We start from the raw sequence: 23,078 nt of genomic DNA, 5'->3' as shown, positions 1-23,078 counted from the left end.
AGCCTACAGGGTTAAAATCCAATCTGGGACGTCCCAGGCTTCGGTTTCGGGCACTGACCCGTCCGGCGTCGTCGGCCGGCGCGTCTCGGCAGCGGGAACGACGGTCCGAACAGCAGCTTCCTCCTCCTCCTCCTCCTGCCGGACGTCCCGCGGCACCAGCGCGGGAGGTCCCGCGCCCGTCTTCGGACCCGCGACGCCCTGGGCAACACCTTCCTCCACGCTGGCCGCCGCCAAACACTCCGGCACCGGTCGACCGGGCGCCGTCAGCTGTACCCGGGGACACTGTCGCTGCCCGCCCGGGTCCCCGCTCCAGCCTTTCGCGTCGACGTCCGCCGCGTCCTCAGTCGTCGTTTCCGTCAGGGTCGGCCGCTTTGCAGGGCGGGGGTACACTCGGAATGCGAGGCGGAGAGGAGACTCCTGCACATTTCCGGATCCAGTCCCCCGCGGTTGTGCATTGCGGCGGGTGAAAGTTAGACACCGGAGCGCGGACCGCCACCCTAAATTAAAGTGCGAACATTTCACATCTGGACCACCCGGGACTATAGGAAAAGAAAGTGGACAGCACACACAAAAGAGGTCAAAGTTTATCAGCTCGCCTGCACCTTCTCCGTTATCTTTATAATTGCGAATATTTGCAGGTTCCACGGTGAGAAGACCAGTCATTTATTCTCGCTGGGAAGCAAGGAATACCAATTCAATCGCATCTGTAGCCTATGCGACGTTCATCATCAAATAGGACTATCACGCAACGCCTGGCCGTTGGCCCGGCATTGAAAAGCAAAGCTTGCGCTTCCCAGCGTCACAACTGCTACGCTCAGATCCCAAGGATGTGCCGCAGTAATGGGTATTGAAAGCACTGCGAAGCGTGACGACGTCACAAAATTAGCGAAAGCCGCGAGGTGATCTCTCGGAGAAGTTGCAAACGGGGGTTCTTTCACACTCAGCAGGCACGCGTTCGTCGGGATGCTAAAGGCTCACCCTCTTCCAGGCGTAGATGTAGGCCACGTCCATGAGCGAGTAACCGTCGCAGAGAACGTCGTCCATGTGCAGGATGTCAATCTGCGGAGGAGAAACACTGATAAGTACAGACATGATTCACGGTTTTGTGCTCCAGCTCCGTCGGTTCGTCGTGCTCGACGACTCGCTCACATCGCTTGAATTATGCGAGAATCACTTGGCTTCCACCCCAGATGAAGCACAATTGGCGACAACCAAGTGCTCGGATGAAGAAATCCGCTTGGCCCGGAGACCTCTCCGAGACTTGCCGAGCGGTCCGCTATGTCTTTTTAGAGGTCCCGCGGGATCGATGCCCCGACCGATTTCTTCAGTTGCGCACCTGTTGCCTAGAGGGAGCGCGAGTTGCCCCTGGAAGTCCCTTTATTCTTCTGTATATCTTCTCCACTTTAGGGAGTTCCTCGAAAATAATGAAAATCACTGGAGTTGTTGCGCGTTCACCGTCAAAGACAGGAGAGGAAGAAAGCGTAGTCTTGTTTCTTCCTCCTGTTTATGCTCGCGATATACATAGGAACGGGGTTAAACAGAGAGGTGTATAACATGTTGTTACGCCACCCGACAGTCCCTTTCACGTAAAGATGTGCGTACACTCATGACGTCAGGCTACTACGGTGGCGTTGCTGTCGGCGCTTGCCGGCAGACATCTCGCGCGAATTTCGGTTTATGCGTAATACTATAGGGACACAATTACGCTTAATTTGCTTTCTCTCTGTCCATATATGTGTGCACGCACGCTTTTCTTAGTTTTGTCTCAGGTCCACGTGTATACTTCCTGGCGAGAAGAGAGCTCGGTCAAACTGAGAGCTTTTTTGCCCCACCAACCTCCCCTATTGCTTTGATGGGAAATAAATATATCATTATTATCATTATTATTATATATAAAAAAAAGACCAACTGAGCTATATATTATATTTTCCCCCTTAACTGATCGGCTTATTCATTTTACCTTCTTTATAGCAAACTTAATGCTCATAAAGTTTGAAACCCGACACACAAACCGCTCATTTACACTGCAAGCGGATCCGCGTTCGCAAAGCGATTGCGAACGCGGTTGTATAAAGATCCAGTGGAATTGCACGCGCACTTGATGACATTAAGTGCGCGTGAAATTGTACTGGATCTGTATACAACCGCTTTCGCAACCGCTTTACGAACGAGGATCCGCTTCCAATGTGTATATGAGCGGATAGTCTGGACTCTGGTTCACACACTTGCGACTTCTTCTGACTGTGTGCCTTGAAACCAGTTTTGGCGGTAACGCGTTGCAAGTAACGACGTTACCAGTAACGCGTAAATTTTTTTTTTGTAACATAGTAATGTACTGGTTACTTTTTCAATAATGTAGTGGGCAGGCACGTAGGCAGGATTTTCTTTCGGGGGGGGGGGGGGGGGGGGCCGTCCATGACAAAATGCTGCATGGGGGGGGGGGGGGGAGGGCGGAAAGAGGTTCCCTGCAAAATAGAAGATTTTGAAGGGGGGGGGGTGCCATGCTCCCCGTCCTGGCAACGTGCCTGCTGGTGGGTAACGTTACCAACATTACTTATTAGAGCGCAGCTCTTAGGCGCCCGTTTCCGGCTTGAGCGGCGTCGCCGTCGCCGTCGGCGTAACCGCGCGGTGCATTATGGGTAAATTTCCCCGCTAAATCTAGCGGAAAATTTCCCCGCTAAATCTAGCGGAAAAAATTTCCCCGCTAAATCTAGCGGAAAAAATTTCCCCGCTAAATCTAGCGGAAAAAATTTCCCCGCTAAATCTAGCGGAAAAAATTTCCCCGCTAAATCTAGCGGAAAAAATTTCCCCGCTAAATCTAGCGGAAAACATTTCCCCGCTAAATCAAGCGGAAAAAATTTCCCCGCTAAATCTAGCGGAAAAAATTTCCCCGCTAAATCTAGCGGAAAAATTTCCCCGTCAAATCTAGCGGAAAGAATTTCCCCACTAAATCTAGCGGAAAACTTTCCCCGCTAAATCTAGCGGAAAAAATTTCCCCGCTAAATCTAGCGGAAAAAATTTCCCCGCTAAATCTAGCGGAAATAGCGGAAAAAATTTCCCCGCTAAATCTAGCGGAAAAATTTTGGTCACGTGACCTGGGGAGTCGCGTGACACCCCGAGGTCACGTGACCCCCTCCCGAGGTCACGTGACCGCTGAGGGGGCACGTGTTTGCCCCTACGTGACCCCACCAAGGTCACGTGCCCTCGGGGGGGGGGGGTCACGTGACGCCCCCTCCCCCCCCCCCCCGAGAACACGTGGCCCTTAGTACCCTTCCCTCCTCCTCCTCAAGAGCTGCGCTCCAATTCGGCGTTACAGGGAGTGGTAAACGACTTTCACTTTTTTTAAGTAACGGGTAAAATAGTTACTTCCCAAATTTACCGGCAAATTGAATTGGTGTTGAGGTCACGCGAAGTCAATTTTCCCGCTAAATCTAGCAGAGAAACTGAAGTTGTCCACTACATCTAGCTGAGAACTGAATTACCGGCCTAAATTTAGTGGGGAATTGAATTGGTGTTGAGGTCACGTCACGTCAATTCTCCCGCTAAATTTAGCGCGACTAGGCCGATGCCGACGCCGCGAAATATGGAAAGGGGCGCCTGAGAGATCCGCTCTAAAACGTCTCCCCTCTGCTCGTGCACTTTGCTCCGAGGAATAAAGTGTCGAGTTCTTGTTCTATTTTGTCGCGTCTGATGCGGAGCCCAAACTCCAGAAACGGTCGAACCCGCTGTACTGTTCACAAAATAGGGTATTTTTTTTTTCGCCAAAAGCATCTCTAATTTTGCAGATACTTTTTAGTGACTTAAAAAATGTATTTAAGCTATCGTTGCAATTACATAACAAGAATGTATCAAGTTACACTTAGAAGTTACAAAAAAAAGAAGTAACAAGTTCCAGTACCGCGATGCTACCCAAGACCGCATTTAGCACTTTTAGAGCGCAGCTCTTAGGGGCCCGTTTCCGGCTTGAGCGGCGTCGCCGTCGCCGTCGGCGTCGGCGTAACCGCGCGGTGCATTATGGGTAAATTTCCCCGCCAAATCTAGCGGAAAAATTTCCCCGCTAGATTTAGCGGAAAAATTTCTCCGCTAAACCTAGCGTAAAAATTTTCCCCGCTAGATTTAGCGGAAAAAATTCCCCGCTAAATCTAGCGGAAATATTTCCCCGCTAAATCTAGCGGAAAAATTTCTCCGCTAAATTTAGCGGAAAAATTTCCCCGCTAAATCTAGCGGAAAAATGTACCCGTCAAATCTAGCGGAAACAATTTTCCCGCTAAATCTAGGGGAAAACATTCCCCGCTAGATTTAGCGGAAAAATTTCTCCGCTAAACCTAGCGTAAAAATTTTCCCCGCTAGATTTAGCGGAAAAAATTCCCCGCTAAATCTAGCGGAAATATTTCCCCGCTAAATCTAGCGGAAAAATTTCTCCGCTAAATTTAGCGGAAAAATTTCCCCGCTAAATCTAGCGGAAAAAATTTCCCCGCTAAATCTAACGGAAAAAATTACCCGTCAAATCTAGCGGAAACAATTTTCCCGCTAAATCTAGGGGAAAACATTCCCCGCTAGATTTAGCGGAAAAATTTCTCCGCTAAACCTAGCGTAAAAATTTTCCCCGCTAGATTTAGCGGAAAAAATTCCCCGCTAAATCTAGCGGAAGTATTTCCCCGCTAAATCTAGCGGAAAAATTTCTCCGCTAAATTTAGCGGAAAAATTTCCCCGCTAAATCTAGCGGAAAAAATTTCCCCGCTAAATCTAGCGGAAAAAATTACCCGTCAAATCTAGCGGAAACAATTTTCCCGCTAAATCTAGGGGAAAACATTCCCCGCTAGATTTAGCGGAAAAATTTCTCCGCTAAACCTAGCGTAAAAATTTTCCCCGCTAGATTTAGCGGAAAAAATTCCCCGCTAAATCTAGCGGAAATATTTCCCCGCTAAATCTAGCGGAAAAATTTCTCCGCTAAATTTAGCGGAAAAATTTACCCGCTAAATCTAGCGGAAAAAATTTCCCCGCTAAATCTAGCGGAAAAAATTTCCCCGCTAAATCTAGCGGAAAAATTTCCCCGTCAAATCTAGCGGAAAAAATTTCCCCGCTAAATCTAGCGGAAAACTTTCCCCGCTAAATCTAGCGGAAAAAATTTCCCCGCTAAATCTAGCCGAAAAATTTTGGTCACGTGACCCGGGGGGTCACGTGACCTGGGGAGTCACGTGACCCCCTCCCGAGGTCACGTGACCTCTGAGGGGGCACGTGTTTGCCCCCACGTGACCCCACCAAGGTCACGTGCCCTCGGGGGGGGGTCACATGACCCCCCCCCCCCGAGAACACGTGGCCCTCAGTACCCTCCCCTCCTCCTCCTCAAGAGCTGCGCTCCAATTCGGCGTTACAGGGAGTGGTAAACGACTTCCACTTTTTTTAGTAACAAAGGCGAGCAAACCGCGCAGACCCACGCCGCAGCTTCTCCCGCCATTTTGTTTGTTTCTTCTCTTTCAGCAGCGGAACTTCGTCTGCGATCCGGAAATACGTCACACGGCGCTCCTTCCATTCCTCGCGCACAGTCTGAGGACTAGGGTGTACGAGAGCGCGAGTCTTTTCCCTCGTGCACCGGAAGTCGCTTTTTGCCGTCTAGTAGAAATGAGCGCGAGCTCCTCGACTCCCGGAGGAGCGTCCAATGCAAGTTCGCAACCGACGACAGCATCTCACATATATATATTACCCGAACGAATCCTCGAAACAACCCAATGCCATTTCACGAGCGGTCGGTGCATTGGTGGGGAGAAACGTTTTTCCCAACTTCGTCGGCGTTGCAGCAGGGAACGGCAGAGTGGTCCCGTGGGCTTGGCAAAGTAGCCGGAGTTTTCTCACGTGCCTCCTTCCACCTCCCTCACTCAACGAAGTGGGCCACAGCCGCAGCGTACGCTGTTTGCCAAGAGGAGTCTAGACAGCGTCCCTGGCACGACGCGGGCCCGGTTTTCTGGCGGCAGCCTGTCCTTCCTCCTCCACCGCTCATTGATCCACGCGGAGAGGAAGGAGAGGCTGGCGGGGAGCACCGCGTAGCGTCTCGAGAGTCGACACACACGTCCGACACTCCCCCGGGCACGTGCGTGGATTCGACCGATGTGGAGAGGGCGGCGGGCGAATCCATCGGCGGCCGCCGGAAAGAGGGGAGGGAGGGAGATGCTGCTCGGCGCACACGCCGCGCGAGCGCGGCGTAGGAGATGTGCACCATAAAAGATGTGTACACGCCGGCGGCGTGTACACATCTCCTATGGCTTTTTTCCTTCGTGTATACTGTTTTTTTGCAAAGTCGAAGCAAAATGTTTTGTTATCAATGACTAATCTGTTCGAGCGCATCTTGTACTTCTTTCCTTGTTGTTTCGCAAACTCAATCAGTTTTCGCCGTGCCTCACGTACTGCTGGTGAAAAATCCTCGCTGACGGCAAAACCAGTATTTTTTAGTTCGTAACACGCGCTCAAGATACTATCTGTCCAGATCAGAGCCCAAGTTCTCACACTGCCAGCGGCTACAGCTACCGTTACCTGTATATGAGCCCGAAAAGCTTCAGCTAAAGCTAATATATATATATATATATATATATATATATATAAATATATAATTGCAGAAAAACAATAAGGAAAAAATCGCGCCTTTTCCAATCTTGCAACTTGTCAGATGTCCGGCGGTTTCAAGGACAACTCCGGTCATTATATATACAGTAGTGAACAAAAGGATATGATATTTCGTTTCTTTTACAGAAGTATTGCTCGGCGCCTAGTTGATTGATTCATATTTAAGTAAGCATCAGTTTCTACTCTATAAATGTGTTAATGTAGAGTTCCATTACAATTTTTATATCTGTATCACAGTTTGAAGAAAAATTACCGACGTAAACCGAAATATCATGTCTTTTGCTTCACTACTGAATATATAATCTGGGACAGGGATGAGCAAAATACATGCAAATATGTATCAAAATACAAATACAAAATATTTCGTCAAAATGTATTTAATTACAAATCTAATTACACTTCCAAAAAAGCATTTAAGTACAAGATACAAATACAACCAAATGTATTTGGTCTCCTCCAAATACTTTTCAAAATACATTCCTCAACATTTGCGTCAGCGACTTCAGGCCACCTGCGACCGGTTTCTGGCTATCTCATTTTAATTTTGCATCGCACGCTTGGGAGTTAGTGTGCGAGGCTCTAGTAACGTAATAGAAATATAATCACAAAAAAAAATGTAATCACTTTGGACGTAATAGGTGAAAAAAGTACAGAGCTTCAAGCAGCTTTTTTTGTCGATTACATTTTGGTATAGACCAACAAAGAACCAAGACGACCAAGACGCACAGCACGACCCGCGCATTTAGAATGTACCAAGCAAAAATAGAGATGGAAGTCAGGCTGGAAAGCATCACAAGTCGTCACAGGCACTTATTTAGCCAGTCTGCCTGTGAACGTCGATTTCGTCACAATTCTAGCCCTGGACTAGCGCCGTAATCACAAAGTCACTAAACGCTTGTGCTTGACTGAGAGACACTGCATTCGGTGCAGAACGTAGTTTTCTTCCTGCTCTGGACAGTCACAATACATTTGAGGGATGTATTTTTGCCCACAAAATTGTATTTAATTACAATTGTATCTGACATACCCACGTTTTAGTATTTAAATACACACGTCAAATACATTACCCAATTTGTAATTGAATAAAAATGCAAAATACACAAGGTATTTGAAATACGTATTTAAAATACTTGTATTTGAAATACTGCCCATCCCTGATCTGGGATTACGACTGTTTTCAGCTAAAGCAGTGTCCCTGAATTACAAGGTATCATTTATTTTCTCTGCATTGTGTAGCCGTACAGATATCACGGCTCAAAGTTTGGTTTCGGGCGTCTACGGCAAAACGGAAACTATCTGCTAGAAAGATGGCAACACTGATCCTCAGCATTACGGCCCCGACATGACGTCACAAAGGTGCTGCGCCAGTGTTGCTCGACTAAAAGCGAACCCGCTTGCCGCCCGCTAGAGAGCAGCTGGACGCTTCCTTAAAATCGGTTCTAGTGGAGTAGGCCGCTTCACTTTGACGTAATATTTCGACTGGGATCATATTTCGTGCCACTAAAGCGATACCAGTAATTTATTTCGGTTTCGTTTTCGACCGTAGTTCACCTTTAAACAATATAATCCTCGTGTTGACAAACACACACACACACACACACACACACACACACGCACACACACACACACACACACACACACACGAATTGTAACGTCATATTCTAACAAACCGGTCGAGATAAGCCACGCAGACAAGCTGGTCGAATGTAGGGCGGCAGACGCGCTGAGATTGGCGAGAAATGCTTCCAGCGAGACGACGAGTCACAGCGATCTAGGCACGGCTGGTTTCAGAACGCCTCAGAGTTTCGAAGGATCTATCAAAATTTTCAAGCCGTTCCCCGGCTACCTTCCCAGGCACAAGGCGGCACGCAACACTTTAGCTTGCCACCTGGTGGCTACGACGTGAATCCCCAAAAAGAAAAACTACGGTCCTCAGGACGTCAACGAAAAGTTTCCGGCGAACGTACCTTCAGGCTGGGTGACAGGGCGTACTTGGTGCGGAGGAACTTCTGCAGGTGGTTGACGGTGAAGGCAGCAGGGCAGCTGAGGAACCGACGCTGCCTCCGGTCCTCCTTGCCCTGTGGAGAGAGAGAGGCGCTGTCGGCAACATTTCTCCTAGACAGGGAGGTTTTAGTCCAGAATTTCGCCACCACGGTTCACAGACACCAAGCGGCGCAAGCTTGCACTACGGTTACCGTCTGGAAGAGAAGTTGGGCTTCCCTTTCCTGCTTCGTCCGCGACTCAGACGAGACGCGCAGGAGACAGGAGGGGTAGCGCATCTCCCTTAGCGAACGCCAATCGTAGTTTGAGCTATCGCCGCTGTGCGACAAAAGTCCGCGCAAAGGTCTTTTTGAAAAAAAAAAATAAATAAATAAAATAAAAAAAAAATAATAATAATAATATCCAACGGCCAGGACTCGTGTTCAATCGGTGAGAATACGAATCCCAGACGAACGGTGAAGCGGTGCTCGCATCAAATCTGTGCACACGCGCTGGACTCTCGTGGGGGACGTCGAAAAATTCGGCGCTTCGCCCTTGCTATCTTGGAGGCGCTCGTTCGGCGACAAAAGAGGCGGTGAAGCGGGGGGACACTGCCGAGGCCAGGGTCAACCGCAACTGCCTCGAGACCGGCAGCGACCAACGGCGCTCGCGCGATTTCAACAACAATCGTCGACAAGGCGAGAAGGGGGCGAAGATTTTATCGCACCGCCACCGCACAAGCTCGTTTTCCGCTCGCCGATTTCCCTTTCCTCTCGTCGGTCGGGTCGACCACGTGACGAAGCGATCACGCCGGCCGCTGCTCTTTTCTTTTTTGTTCGCCTTTAAAAGTTGTCTTTTTTATCGTACCTTTCTCGCACGACGGAGACCTGTCTCCCGGTACATTCGTTTTCGGTTTTGCTCGCATCCCTCAGAATAGTGTGCGAAGCTGCGGAGGAGCGTTGTTGCGGAGAGGAAGTACGAGTGGGGGTGAGAGGGGGGGGGGGGGTGTAAGATGGGAGGGTATTTATGGAGAGAGTGCCTAATTAAGGGGGGCTGTCCTCACGAAACGCGCCTACATCCGCTTTTTGGTGCGCGGTTTCCTTTTCTTCTTGAAGGGGACAGATTTGCGTTTGTTTAAGTGCTTCAGTCCGCCTTGGGACGATGTTGCGCGAAGGGCGAGAGCGTGCGTCTTTGGAATGGGCTGCCAGCAACCAGACATGGAGGTAATCCGTTACAAGTAACAAAATTACTTGCAATCCGTAATTGCAAGTAACACTTGTATCACACGATGATCGTACGCCCGTGTTGGCACGTTTTCGTTACAACTGTTCGTGACCACGCTCTCGGCTCAACTCCATAAAATACCTCTTAAAAATATATATATACCTTTTTTTAACAGTCTGGGTGCGACACGCGTGTCAAAAAAAATTATTTTAAACGAATTTTTTTTTTTTTTAATTTAGAGCAATATTGTCGGCGTGAGACGCGATTCAGTCGGCAGTCACCTCCGTTCCGCTGGTTTTCTGTCTCGGCATTTCGGGCGCGTGGAGGAGAGGGGGATTGGCTTCGCCTTCATGTTGAGGGGGAAATGGCGAATGACCATCTCGTTGAGGTGGAAAGAGCAAGTGACTATTCCGTGACGTCATGGACTCTGCGCGCAGAATTTCAAATAGATCTCGCGCCGTCAATATTGCTCAGAATTTTTTCCTCGAGTATTTTGTTTTTGTTTTTTTGGTTAGACGCGTGTGCTGACCAGACTCTTAAAAAATTCTTTCTTTTCAGAGTTTTCTAAAGCATTCGGCTTTAATACAAAAATAAAAAAATAAAAAATATCCCAGTTGTATTTTAATTTATTGAATAAACCATCAGATGCAGAATTGCGTTTTATGAGGAATGCTGGAGGACGCTAACTTTAGTTTCAGCATTAACAGGCACGCGACATCGTGTGTAGCATCGCGGATATCTGAGCAGTTTTCATTTTTTTCTCTCTCTTGTTTCGAGGATTTCGCAGCTGGCGAGATCATCTCGGAGCGTTTCGGAGGCCTCTCTCCTGTTCTTTTTCACAGTTGCGTTGTTTGGTGGGCGGAGCCCATGGTGCAGGAGTTCGGAATCCGGCCAACCATGCCAAATCTCTTCGACGTTGGCACGCTTCACTCGCACTTTAAATGCTAAATAGAGTTAGCGTAAGAAAAGAATGCGATTCCGCAATTAAAAACAACCCCCCCCTCAAAAAAAAAAAAAAAAAAAAAAAACCGACGCATTATAGCACTGTGTTACTGCCCTCGCACATCTACGATGGGCTCACGCAGAAAAGACGCCGGCAAGCGTGCACTGTTGTTCACCGCGGACAGAAACGCGCGCGCGGATATTTCACGCAGAACACTTTTCCGGACGCCAAGAACCCGAAAGCAAATGAGCCAAGAATAGACGGCGTCTCTTTCGTGCCACCCCGCCACCGACCATGCCGCCATGTTTTGTGCGTTTTGTGCGTTCATAAACCCCTATGTCGTCTTCTCTAAATTACATAAACGGGTGTTTAAATGTTTTTCTCCTAAACAATGCCACATGCCCTATTATTGTACCCATTCGTTCGGTGTGCGAACTGCCTCGCAGACAAGAGCATTTCCTGAATTTCCTCAAGCCAAGGACTCCGAACTGTTTCACTGCCAGCTTTTTCTCGCTTCATTCTCTCGCGCGCAGTTTTCACCTACATTTGACTCGTCTACAGATGCGGCGCAAGCAAAAGAAACAACTTCACCCCGTGCAAAGAATTCTCGTCGAGGGCATTCACATATCAACGTCGTTTCTGATTATTTGATTTTATTTTGTTTCTAATTTCGTAGCTTAATATGTATGCCTATGCCCACAGGGGCTTTCCATACAATAAGCGATTGTCAGCACAGGATGTTGTAACAATATCAGGAAGAAACAAACTCTATCTATTGGAGCCCATAGCGAATCGGGGGATCGGTGGCCGAGTGGGCTAGCGCACACCTGCAGCTCGGAGCACGTGGAGCGAAAGCTCGCGCTGCAAAACCCAGGGATCCTGGGCTCAATCCCCGCCCACTGCCCGTTTCGATCTAGATGAGCATCTAGATCGGAGTGCGGTCGTGTATCACTGCTGCGTAATGCCCGTTAAAGACCCCGCACTAGCGGTTTGTACTGCACTGGCTCAATTTCTCAACTACAGCTGAGGGGCGAGTCGCCCGTTCAGGCAGACTAAGCTCAGGCTGTGAAACACACCCACACACCCCAATGCCCATTGGGCGGCGTACACGTTTCCTTCGTAAAACCGAAAAACTCGTCTCGCCCATTTTGCGACATTCTAGTCTATGATTACAATGCGTGCGCTAAAACAAATATCTAAAAAGCTAATTACTAAAATGTGGGTCCCTAGATGATTTATTCTCATGACGCAACACACGCAACCTGGCGTACTCCCGCCGCGGTCGAGAACGTCGTCCATCATTCTTTCTTTACCCCAAATGTCCTCACTTTACTGATCAGCCTAACATCATCATCATCGTCATTATTACACTAAACAGACGCAGGCCCCGTACCGGAAAACATGCACAAAATGTCTAAGGAGCGAAGCTTGTCATTCAATCCCTGTGGATTTCGGCTTCATAAAAATTCAATAAAACATGTTTTGTGTTTTTTGCTGCAGCGTTTGTAAGCCTGGAATTAAAATCAGGCGACATCGGTGTCTTGAACAGAATCCGTGATGACCGATCCTCCGAACTTGTTGCAGAGTTTTGAAACCACGACGATAAAATGGACGTTCAGTATTCCCTTTCATCGGCAGTGCACGGCTGCTTGCTTTGAACAGGGCCCGGTCTTGTTTGCGCGACAATTTGCGTCGGTCGAGCATTTACTCAACGAAACTGCGGCTAAATGAGACACAACAGCAATCCGACCGTTGTTCAACGGCTCGTTGTGATAGCCCTGCGTCCGACACTGAGCCTAGAAAAAATATCCAGCAATGAGAGGACACGCAAGAAATGGAGCTCGTTAGAAACAGTTCGAGGTACGCTTTTTTTCTAAATTATGAGCAGAGATATAAGGACAGCCCAGTGAAAATTGCGAACTGCTGTGCACTGGCGTTTCCGTATCCTGTTATACAGACGGAGATATATGCCAGTGCCACTCAAGCAAACAATAAGCTGGGCAGATGATTCAGCAAATCTACACGTGCAATGAAGCATACAGCCTTAGCCAGGGATGGGCAGAATACTTCCAAAAATGTATCGAAATACAAATATCAAATACTTTGACAGAAATGTATTTATTTATTTACAAATTCAATTACAATTTTAATAAATGTTTTTATATACAGGCTACGAATATAACAAGGGTATTTGATCATTTTTCATATACTTTTGCTAATACATTTTGTTCCCTTAACCTGACGTCTTTAACGTAAATGTAAACATGAGTAAAAAAAAAAAGAAAAAAAAAAGAAGCCACATTGAAATAGAGTGAAGTCGATATCAATAATCAAACGCCGAAAACAAGTTGCATCTTTAAAAATATTTTTTTTTTGTTATGGTATAGGTAGGTAAAACGTCAGCGAACAATATATTCAGCATGAGTTTAGTCTCGATAGGTGAAGTTGAAAAAAGTCCTTTCAAACAACAAGCCGCTGATGCGACGTCTAAAAATATAAATGAGCCAACCAAAACGTGAATAACTGTAGCAATCCCTTTCATTCCTTGCCGCTCTTCCCTCTTTCTGTGAAGTTTATCATGAGGAAAACGCAGCAAGTTTCATGCTCCCTGCATGACTCCCATTTCGAAAAGCGCCCATAGCCGCGAAAAACAGTGACCAAAAATGGTTCTCCGGCCGTTTCTAAAATACAGGTATTGTAAATATTAAAATGTCAGTATCAAAATACAATTGTCAAATACATTCTCCGATACGTATTTATATACGAAATAAAAATGAAAGACGTTTACAACTTCCTGTAACGCCGAATTAGAGCGCAGCAGTTAAGTATTTAGGAGTCATGTTTATTAATTAAGGTGCTTTCTTTTGGTTAGGAAAGTTTATCTTTCCAGGGTTGCGTAGGCATTGTATTTTTTCAGCTTTCTACATTTGAGTCGGCGGGGCCAAAGCGGCCGCGATGCGGGAGCGGTCCCCCGCGGTCGTTAGAAAACGTCTCGGGTTTCGGGAGTCTGCTCATACCGGGACCGAGAGAGCCCGCGCTTGAAGATGGTTCTGGCTTTTAGCCGAATCTGCCTGTATACAGAGGGTTTTGCCGCTTAGTATAAAATTGTCCCTCTTTGCCCGATGCAATAATTTAGCGGTTGGCGCCAGTCAGACTGGAAAAATTGCAGAGAACAACTCTACAAGGAATTTAGGTTTGGCGGTTGGAGCGCCAGGATGACAGCTCGCCGACCATTGGTGTAACACGTGTAAGTGGTGGAATTTGAAGAGATTGGTAGGTTCCTGAGGGGAAAGGAGGCCCCTACGGGCCTACAAAAAGGGTGCGGAGAGGATTTTGAGAGATTCGGACTTTGCATTTGAAGGAGAGAAATCGGGGACGGGGGTCGAGACTTTAGACGAGGCAGGATGGTCTCCCAAGTTGGGACTTGTAGCTAGAGTGTAAATAAATGCACATAGTTCTCTACAAGCAGTGAGCCGACCCGCCATTCAGCGACGTTCGTGCCACCACGCTCTAGACCATCGGAGCGGAACCTGCCTCCCACACCACCGGGAGGAACAACAACTTTAACTGCAACTCTTCAGGAGCAGGAGGGGATGGTACTTCTTATGGTACGTTTCTCATAATGCAACGCGCGGGACCCTTGTGACGTCACGTGTGACGTCATTATGGGAAACGTCCCGTAATGCAACGGGAAGGTCGCGAGTGAGACGCGCGCGTTGGATTTTAGGACGTTTCCCATAAAGCACCGCGCGGTTACGCCGACGCCGCTCAAGCCGGAAACGGCCGCCTAACAGCTGCGCTCTAAAACAAAATCTTCAAATCATTTTAAATACGCATACTAAATACCTGCATCTGAAATACTGTCCATCCCTTGTCTCAGCTACGCGAAAACGGCAGCAGTATTACCACCGCCGTCTAGTTGCAGACTTTACCGATCGCTATGCTCTGCGAGCGGCACGATAAAACGAGCCCCTGATCTGAATGCAGCGTAGATTCAGACATAGAATCTGAGGGCGGGGTTCAAGGGTGGTGAGCGTCAACTTACCGCGCCATCAGCAGCCTCGGCAGCACCGCCTTTGCCATCGTCTTCCGGCTCTCCGGTATCCGTCGGGCTGGACAAGCGGGATGAGGCGACGTGACGACCGGGACGCACAGAACCAGTCCCCGAGAGACCACATTCAATGAGAAGCTAGCTTCTGGGATGAACCGGCCGCTTCTATCGTCCGGCACCCATCTCAGAATAACGCAATCCGGAACAAACACTAGCCTTAACAACATGCTGATGACCCAAACAAACCTATCAACAACATTTCCTAGTATTAAACGCTTCGACGGAACAAAAGTTAAAGGGCCCCTGAAAAAATAAAATCTTTTTTTTTTTAAACAGACTGGAAAAAAGCACCGTGACAAAAAAAAAGAAAGAGTATTGCGCGAAAAAAGGTTTTTAGAGCAAGATTGACGGCGCGAGATTTATTTTAAATGCTGCGCGAAGTCCACGACGTCAGCGAATGATCATGCCTTCCTAAACGATATGGTCATACACTCTCTCCACCTCAACGTGACTGCCAAGCCGCCCTCTCCTCTACGCGCCCGAAATGCCGAGAAAGAAGACAAGAGGAAAGGAGGCGACTGCCGACTAAATCGCGTCTCGCGAATGCTCTGAGATGTTTTTTTTTCGCGTAAGATTAATATCTTGACACGCGTGTCATATCCCGACTATACAATTTTTTTCTTTTCTTTTAAGGGGCTTTTGAACAGCGGGAATATCCCAGGGTCAGTGACGAAGCATTCGTTGTGAGTTGGTGGAAGCTTACGAGGACACAAGACTAACCTCGAAACTTGACTGCAATAGAAAGGAGTACCGAACTTTACCGGAAAGGACAGGGATACCGACAACGTCTAAAACGCTATCCATATCCGACCGACTTCGTCACTATCCACGGGGATTCTGCTGATTTAGCAAAAATTACAGGAATCTCAAGAAATGGCATTTATACAACGTCACACTTTTTGAGTGTCCACTTGACGAGATACTTATCAAAGTTGAGCTTTGCCTCCACGATCGTGTTGTAATACAAGCTGGCAACGAAACCCGAAGAAATTGTATGATTTACTGAAATATCTCCCTTTTTTTTATATTGCAATTGTCAAAAAAAGCAAAAAGCATAAAAAAAAAAAAGAAGGCCAAAGCAGTCTACAGTCAAAGACAGGGAGGGCGGTACCACTTCCCCGCGTTCAGGTGAGTTTTACAATAATACCGAACGTGATTTCTTCACTCCACGCACGAAACTTTTGGGAGAAAACCAAGAGCGTCAAACACTGAGACTCCCGGGGCTTTGGAGGGACTGCCCGCAAACGGCCGGTAGTGATGGGAGCGTCACTCGGGCAAAAGCGTCCGGGTGTTCCTGACATGCTTGTATACCCACTCACCCGGTGAAGTACTCCAGCGACACGCTCACGGTGTCTTGGGGGCTGAAGATGAGCCTGGTCGAGCCGTCCACCACGCCGCGGTCCTCGAGGCACGACACCTTGGCAGCTGCGAACGCAGGAGCCGGAGACAGGGGGACGTTAGGCCCCTATTAGCCCCGAGAGCGAACACAAGCGTCACTGCGGTCGCCGCGCCCTGATTGGGTGAGGTGTACCGTGACGTCAGGGGGAGTACTCCGCTCCGCGATCTCGCATCGGCTCGCTTCCCAGCACCGGTTTCCTGGTTTGGCGTTGTGTGCCGCAAGCTCTTCGAGGAGCTGGACTTCGTTTACCCGGTGTGCAAGACGTTAAGTTAGGCCGATATTGACGTGCTTCCGTACATTTCATAAGCCTGCTTGTCCGTTTTACCTTTAAAATTGGGTTAAAAATCCCGAAAGCTATCGGCGGAGGCAATTCCGCCGATGAACCTCCCCGTCCGACCACACGACACAAGGCAATCTTGCGAGGGGTCAGTGAAGTGGTGGCGCAAGTGTTTCAGACGCTGGAATTCGGTTCCTTGCACGTTCACGATTTAAGACGATATTACATCCCGATTCAAGGCATTTGAAGTGGCATTTATATCATGGGCCTTTGGGTGGTCGGCAAATTAGCTCGCGACCCTGACTCTGCCCTGCCACTCTGCATGCGCTGGTTCGTAGATGTTTTAAAGGCCCTGCGTCTGATGATCTTGAAAGTGCTCGTGGAACAGGGTTGTTTTAAATAAATGTAGCTTGTTTGTGAATTAATTATATAGTTTACACACGCATGCAGGCATATTTCTTAGAGGATTCACAATTACTGGAAATTAGTTTGTATGGTAGCAGCAAAAACGGCCGAATTGCCCCCAGTTGTCTGTATATGTATTGGCCAAACTATGCACGGCAATAGTGCCGTAATATCGAATGTTTATACTTTTTCCTGACATTCTTTATTCCCAGCCTTGGGCATTCCGAAAATACACCGTTTAGTCTGAATTGTCATTTCCAATTAAAAGGGGCACTGCTGCAGGTCCCCAAAAGCTTCCTCAGCCTCCACACTCCCTACAGCTGGACTCCCTGACAGCAGAGGAAAACAGGAATAGAAGCAAGCATTCGAACGTCTGTCTAGTGGTAGATGCAGCACTATCAGCAGAAAATGTGGAACCTGTGAAGGGCGACAGTCTGCGGGAGAAAGGCTTCAGGTATTTCAGCTTCAGGACGATACGATTTAAGTAAAATTTCAATTTTAGGGCTTAAGGGGCTAATAACGAGCTAGACACCTTGGCTTACGTTTGTTATGCATTACTTGAGGGTTGATATAAACAAGTCCACAGATACCACCCGTGTAGTCCATTGAAATACTATCCGAATCCTGCAAAGGTCAAATGCGAGCAATGTATATAATAAATGTTCCTCGTTTTTTTACTTTGCCCCTGCACTTGGGCTGTCTTACTTGTAATTCTCTCTTCATGGCCCAGGCTGTATTTAACATTTTGCTCGAACAGCATGCAGCTTTTCTGCTTCGGCGATCTTGTTTAAAAACAGAGATACAAAAAAAAATATACATAACCTGCCAATTCATTCAGACCATCAGCAGCATTTATTGTGCGAGATGTAAATCTATAGTGATGCTCCTGCAATTGTGGCCATATTTCTTTATTTTCATATACCAGCTGCGATTCATGCGTTGCCTGCCCTGTCAACCATGCTTAAAATGTTGGTTGAAGTTTCGCCTGTAGCTACAGGCCATACCTCAATAAAGGCGCATAAAAAAAAAATCACACTTCAACGAAAAACACGCCAAAAACATTGAATAGAAAGGAGCGCGCCGTCAGCTACCGTCGTCACAGCCTCCACAGGGCGAGCGGGCCGAGTAGGGTAAACATTCTCTCCTCGCCGTGACGTCACCCCGGTTCGCCGTAAGGGGGCGCCACGCGAACTTCTCGGGGCTAATGGCGACGGATTCACCCATGGAGAGTCAAAGAATAGGAAACCCTCCGTCTTCCCCTTTGGAGCATTAAAGGCCAAAGGGTTCTCCAAACCAAAAACGGAAAGCGGGAAGCGTGCCCTTTTAGCGGAGAGTTTTCCTGACGCGTTCCGCTTCGTCCCGTCTTTTGAGGGGGGTGCACCCGAGTGCGGTCTTGGAATGCGTGCGTGACGAAACCACTGGGCGCAACCAATCACGGGGACGAGGAAAGTGCAGAGCAGCGGGCAAATCAGGCACGAAGCAGCAAACAGGAACTTCGAACCGGATCAAGGAAGCGGCGAAGAGAGGCGACGTGCGCGAAGGAGCAGGTGGACAGACATTCTCATTGGTCGGTCACGACGAATGACATCTTTGTGACGATTGAATCGATGTCGCCCGCACCCTCTCTCCCCGATCTGTCCGCCTTACTCCGGCAAAAACCATATGCAACCGATAAACGGAACGAAGAGTTTCCGCTTCCCGCTAGAAGCGCACACTTCCCGCTTTCCGTTCTTGGTTTGGAGAACCCCTAACTACGGAACATTTGGTCGATTTTAGGGTTACGAAGTGTAATTTTTTTCTATGTCTGGTGTAATTTTGTAGATATATATATTAGGGAGTTTTAGAATAGCGTACCAAATTTTAGCGCACGCTGGCGCTAAGTTTAGCACTTGCGTTAGCGCACGCTACGCAGGAGAGTTTTAGAATAACGTTTCTCCGTCACGACGCAAAAGCCCAAGCATCTCGTGTTTGCAACGCCACCGAGATACAGTCACAATTTTTATTTCACACACGAAACGTTATAACTTCATAAAAAAAAAAAAACAAAAAAAAACAGCTTTTTGGCCCAGAGTAACATTTTCGCTTTGGTGAAACACGAGAATGCGACGCGAGCGGTCGTTTGATAGTGGACCCCCGCTTGCGTCGCCTCGGCAAGAGGTGTCTCGTTGACTGACATTCGCACCCGTATTTTTGCCGAGAAATGTTCGCGCGTCGCAAGCATTAAGTTGCCGGTGATCGTTGCCCACCTTACTGGGTTTTCCAAACCGACTGCAATGACGTCCCATATTGAAAATTGCTGTCGCGAAGATGCCGCCAACGTTGCCCTTACGACGCCGTCAAAGCGGCCGCAGCCTTGGCCCTGGGGGCCGCCATTTTTTAACTTTGCTCTTCTTGGCTTTAGCCGACTTCTTTTCACGAATCCTTCTTGAAGGAGGGCAAAGACTCTTTGTGTACGCACGCAATTTCCGAAAAAAATAGCGCAAAAAAAGCGCAAAACATGGCTAGCGTTCGTCGCATGCGCAGTGGCGACGACGCTATAACTTGCGCACGCCAAGCTTTAGCGTACGCTATTCAAAAACTCCCTATTATATGAAAGTTTTGTTTCAGGGGTCTGCGGTGAAACCGAAACTACAGGAGGTATTCACTGGACGCCATATTTGAGGGCGATGTTTAGAGCGCATGCTCAGAACGAGCTCACATTAATAGCCAGCTAAGACCGGCAACCTTGATGGTGTTAAGTGCAGGCTCCAAAAGGACTGCGGAAGCTCGCCGTCAGCACGCGCTCAGCACCAGCGCCCACGGATATGGCCGCCAGTGAATACTCTCTATACCGGCTCGTGCAGGATGGCAATCCTTGTGATCCGCTGCAAGACCATCGTGTGACGGAAAGTTCGTACCGCGGTGCCGCAAAACGGATTGGTCTAGCATCAAGAGGAGTTCCCATTATTCAGGAAAGATACTACCGCTGTTTTACTGCTTTACATCGTAGATACAAACGGCTGTAGCAAATAATACATATTCATAATCGTAAGCTCGCACTGAGCAGACACGCACTAAACCATGGCTGCCAGTGCATGCCGCCTTCGGCACGAGGACGCACTTGAGCGAACAGGGTGTAAATAATCCTGCGCAATCGCTGAGGATCACTTACGGACTACGGCAGCTAAAACATAACGCAACAAGCAGAAATCGTCCACTGGGACGGCCGAAAAAGCAGCAGAAAAACGCGGCTTAAAGAAGTGGCAGTAGGAACAATGACCTACTGGAGTACGCGAACATGACGTCATGGCACAAGGTTGCTTGACAAACAGTCAACCCGCTGAGAAGCTTGTGCTAGTATATCTAATAGCGGATTCAGAGTGGATCGCGGTTTCCCATTAGTGTCATCCTTTGGCAGTGCCAGTGATGTGATTCGCCTAAACCATTTTGGAGCACCTTTTGGAGCAGCCTAAACAGTGTTTTGGAGCAGCAAATGTGGACTTTGGAGCAGCCAAGACAGTGTTTCAGAGCAGAAAAAGTGACGTTTGGAGAATATATTCTTAGAAAAATTAATATTTGTTTTAAGTGCTGGACAAACGAAGGCCACTTTGTGTTGTGTTATGATATGACGTGTTGGGGCGGAACTCGCTGCTTGTGTTTGTGGTGCTGAGACATCCCACAAGTATACAAAGCTGTAAGCGCTGCCGAAAAATTTCGAAAAAAACAAAAACAACAAACACTTGCTATCGTTTTACTGGTTCCCGACGTGGCCGATTTTTATAAAAAGTAAGCAAACCTAAAACAATGAATTGCAAGCGTCCCGGCTGGTGCCTCTCGTACAATAATGTTCACATGCAGGTGAGGGAAACTTCGGCAGGCTTGCAGTTACACGTGATTCGCCGCGCGAGCGGAGACAACGGCTGTTCGACCGAAACCGAAACCATGCCACCAACTGGTTCCCAAAATAGTATGCAAAATGTAACTGTCCAGCATACGACAATAAAAAGATCAGCGGCGCGTGCTTGCCAGGCCGGCAGGCGAGGTACAGGCTAAACACACAGGAAAATAGAACCTGACAGTATCGATGCAAGACATTACGAGTCAAGGTCAAAAAGTTCTTGGAGCGCTTTGTGCAACGACTGAACTCATGACAAACAAGCGCGCTGTGTGGGTTCAGCGTGCAGACATTGCTTTCGATGCTTTAGCTCGCTTCTCGTCATCAACTTTCTTTCGCGGCAGATTTTTCACGTACCAGGGTCCCTCTCGAAAGAAAGCCCACCGAGAGAAACCTAGGTAATCAAAACTTCGCCAAGCATTAATTGAGTTAAAGAGGGATTTTTATAGCAGCGTATGATTTAAACAAGAGCAGAAATGTCGATGCGTTTCAGTTTAGAAAGTGCCATATCTGCAGCGACGTGGGGACGGCAACACACGACGCCGCGACCACGGCGACTGTTCTCGCGCGAGCGCTTCAGCTCACAAAGTAACTCTCGCCACGCAAAAACGTGGTTTTGTTTCACAGCATGACGGCACACTAACGTCGGAGCATCCGCACACGCCCACGTCTATCGCAAAAAAAAAGAAAGAAAAAAAAGAAAAAGGCGCGAGACGAGATTTCCGAGACGACGAGAGCGCGAAACGCTACACGACGGGAAAAATCATGCAAGACCGAATAGACGATTGATGCAGGGTACTTTGTGTCGGGCGACGTCTTGTGCCATTTAGCTCTTGCATGCTCAATTACGGTTCTTAGTTTCGTTTTTGAAAGGCTACCAAAACTGGTCCTTTGGCGCAGGCTTGGCGCAGATTAGCCATATTTCGGTGACATGTAGCAGGATGTAGCAGGGTTAGCCCCTTGGCGCAGTTTGGCGCAATTGGCGCAGCAATCACATCACTGCAGTGCTCGTACTTAGTCTCTGTTTATCGAGATCAGTCATTTATTTTAGTTCGACTTTTGACCGGAGTTGCCCTTTGAACTTACCAAGTATTGATACTGTGTGTATACACACAATAATCATGGAAGCTTTGTCCGCTGGATAGGTATGATAACTGATATGACCTGGCAAACAGCTTGCTTGCTACTCAGCCCCCGCCCCTTTTCCTCAAGAGACGCACATACATTCAGAGGTACAAAAGAATGGCGAAAACTCAATGTAGACAGAATTATAAAAGAGAGCGATAGCTATAACCACATGGCAACGGATAAAGGAGGAAAAAGCTACTGTACTGTATTTAGAGCAAGACCTGAGAAGCGGCAAAGGCTATGACTACAACGAGCCACAAGTCGTCGTGGACATCCACCAGCTAGCCAGCCCATCGAGTACAGAGCAGCGAAGCTTCAGCGCCGATTCATCCGGCGACGGCATGCATTGCACCGACCATGTACATTACAATGGTTCTCACCTGCGTCGGGGTACTGGTCGTAGAACTCCCGGCGCTGCTTCATCTCCCCTGGGAAAGAAAAGAGAACGACCGACGCTCACGCCTAGTTCCCGCAGACAAGAAACAAAACAGAAAGCTATAGAAGGAGCAGTGAGAATGGTGTGGGCTGCTTGGTGACGGGGAGCTATCGCGACACCTCTGGAAAGACTCGTTCTGATCGAGGAGTTCCCAGCGTGAAGCGCGTTGCCATTTACGCTTCAGACCGACGCCAGAAGAAAAAAGGCAAAATACTTGCGAATAACGCTTACTCTGGTAGAGTCCCGGAACCACCTTGTAGACGATGTCCTGCAGAGTCTTGTCCACCCTGGAAAAGGATTCGGAAAGAATGACTGAGTGTCGAGGGTGCTAGAAAGACGGGTACGAAGGCAAGCAGAGCGGCCTGGACGTACCTGAGGCAGCTGAGCGGCCTGGACTTGTGGACGGGCACGTCGCAGATGGGGCACAGCTTGCTGGTGTCCAGGTAGCGCACGATGCACACCTTGCAGACTGCAAGGAAGGAGGGATGACACGTCCCCATCGATGTCTTCCAAAGGGAGAGAGAATAGAGATACTCACAGGAGTGGAGGCAGTCGATTAGCGTAGCCGCGTTCACCAGGTAGCCCCCGCACAGCATGCAGGACAGCGCGGCGTTCAGGTCGCGCAGCAGGGCGCGGGGCATTCTCCCGGAACGCTGCCCTCCTCCTCCTCATCTGTCACACTG

General features: G+C 48.3%; 1 protein-coding gene across 1 annotated transcript; it reads right to left on the bottom strand.

Moving 5' to 3' along the window:
* Positions 1-3: 3 nt before the first annotated feature.
* Positions 4-23,070, bottom strand: LOC115329030 (polycomb complex protein BMI-1-A). The gene is made up of 9 exons (XM_040212678.3): positions 22,934-23,070; positions 22,768-22,864; positions 22,627-22,682; positions 22,340-22,387; positions 16,196-16,301; positions 14,811-14,877; positions 8,586-8,696; positions 979-1,059; positions 4-417 (listed from the first exon to the last, which is right to left on the bottom strand). Exons 1-9 carry the CDS (start codon positions 23,034-23,036, stop codon positions 4-6), a joined length of 1,083 nt encoding a protein of 360 aa, XP_040068612.1. The 5' UTR covers positions 23,037-23,070.
* Positions 23,071-23,078: the final 8 nt, after the last annotated feature.

The sequence above is a fragment of the Ixodes scapularis genome, unplaced genomic scaffold, assembly GCF_016920785.2.
Source record: "Ixodes scapularis isolate PalLabHiFi unplaced genomic scaffold, ASM1692078v2 PGA_scaffold44__24_contigs__length_19508400, whole genome shotgun sequence".
Lineage (NCBI taxonomy): Eukaryota > Metazoa > Arthropoda > Arachnida > Ixodida > Ixodidae > Ixodes > Ixodes scapularis.
Note: the sequence above shows the minus strand (reverse complement) of the source record. Positions and strands in the feature narration are given on the sequence as shown.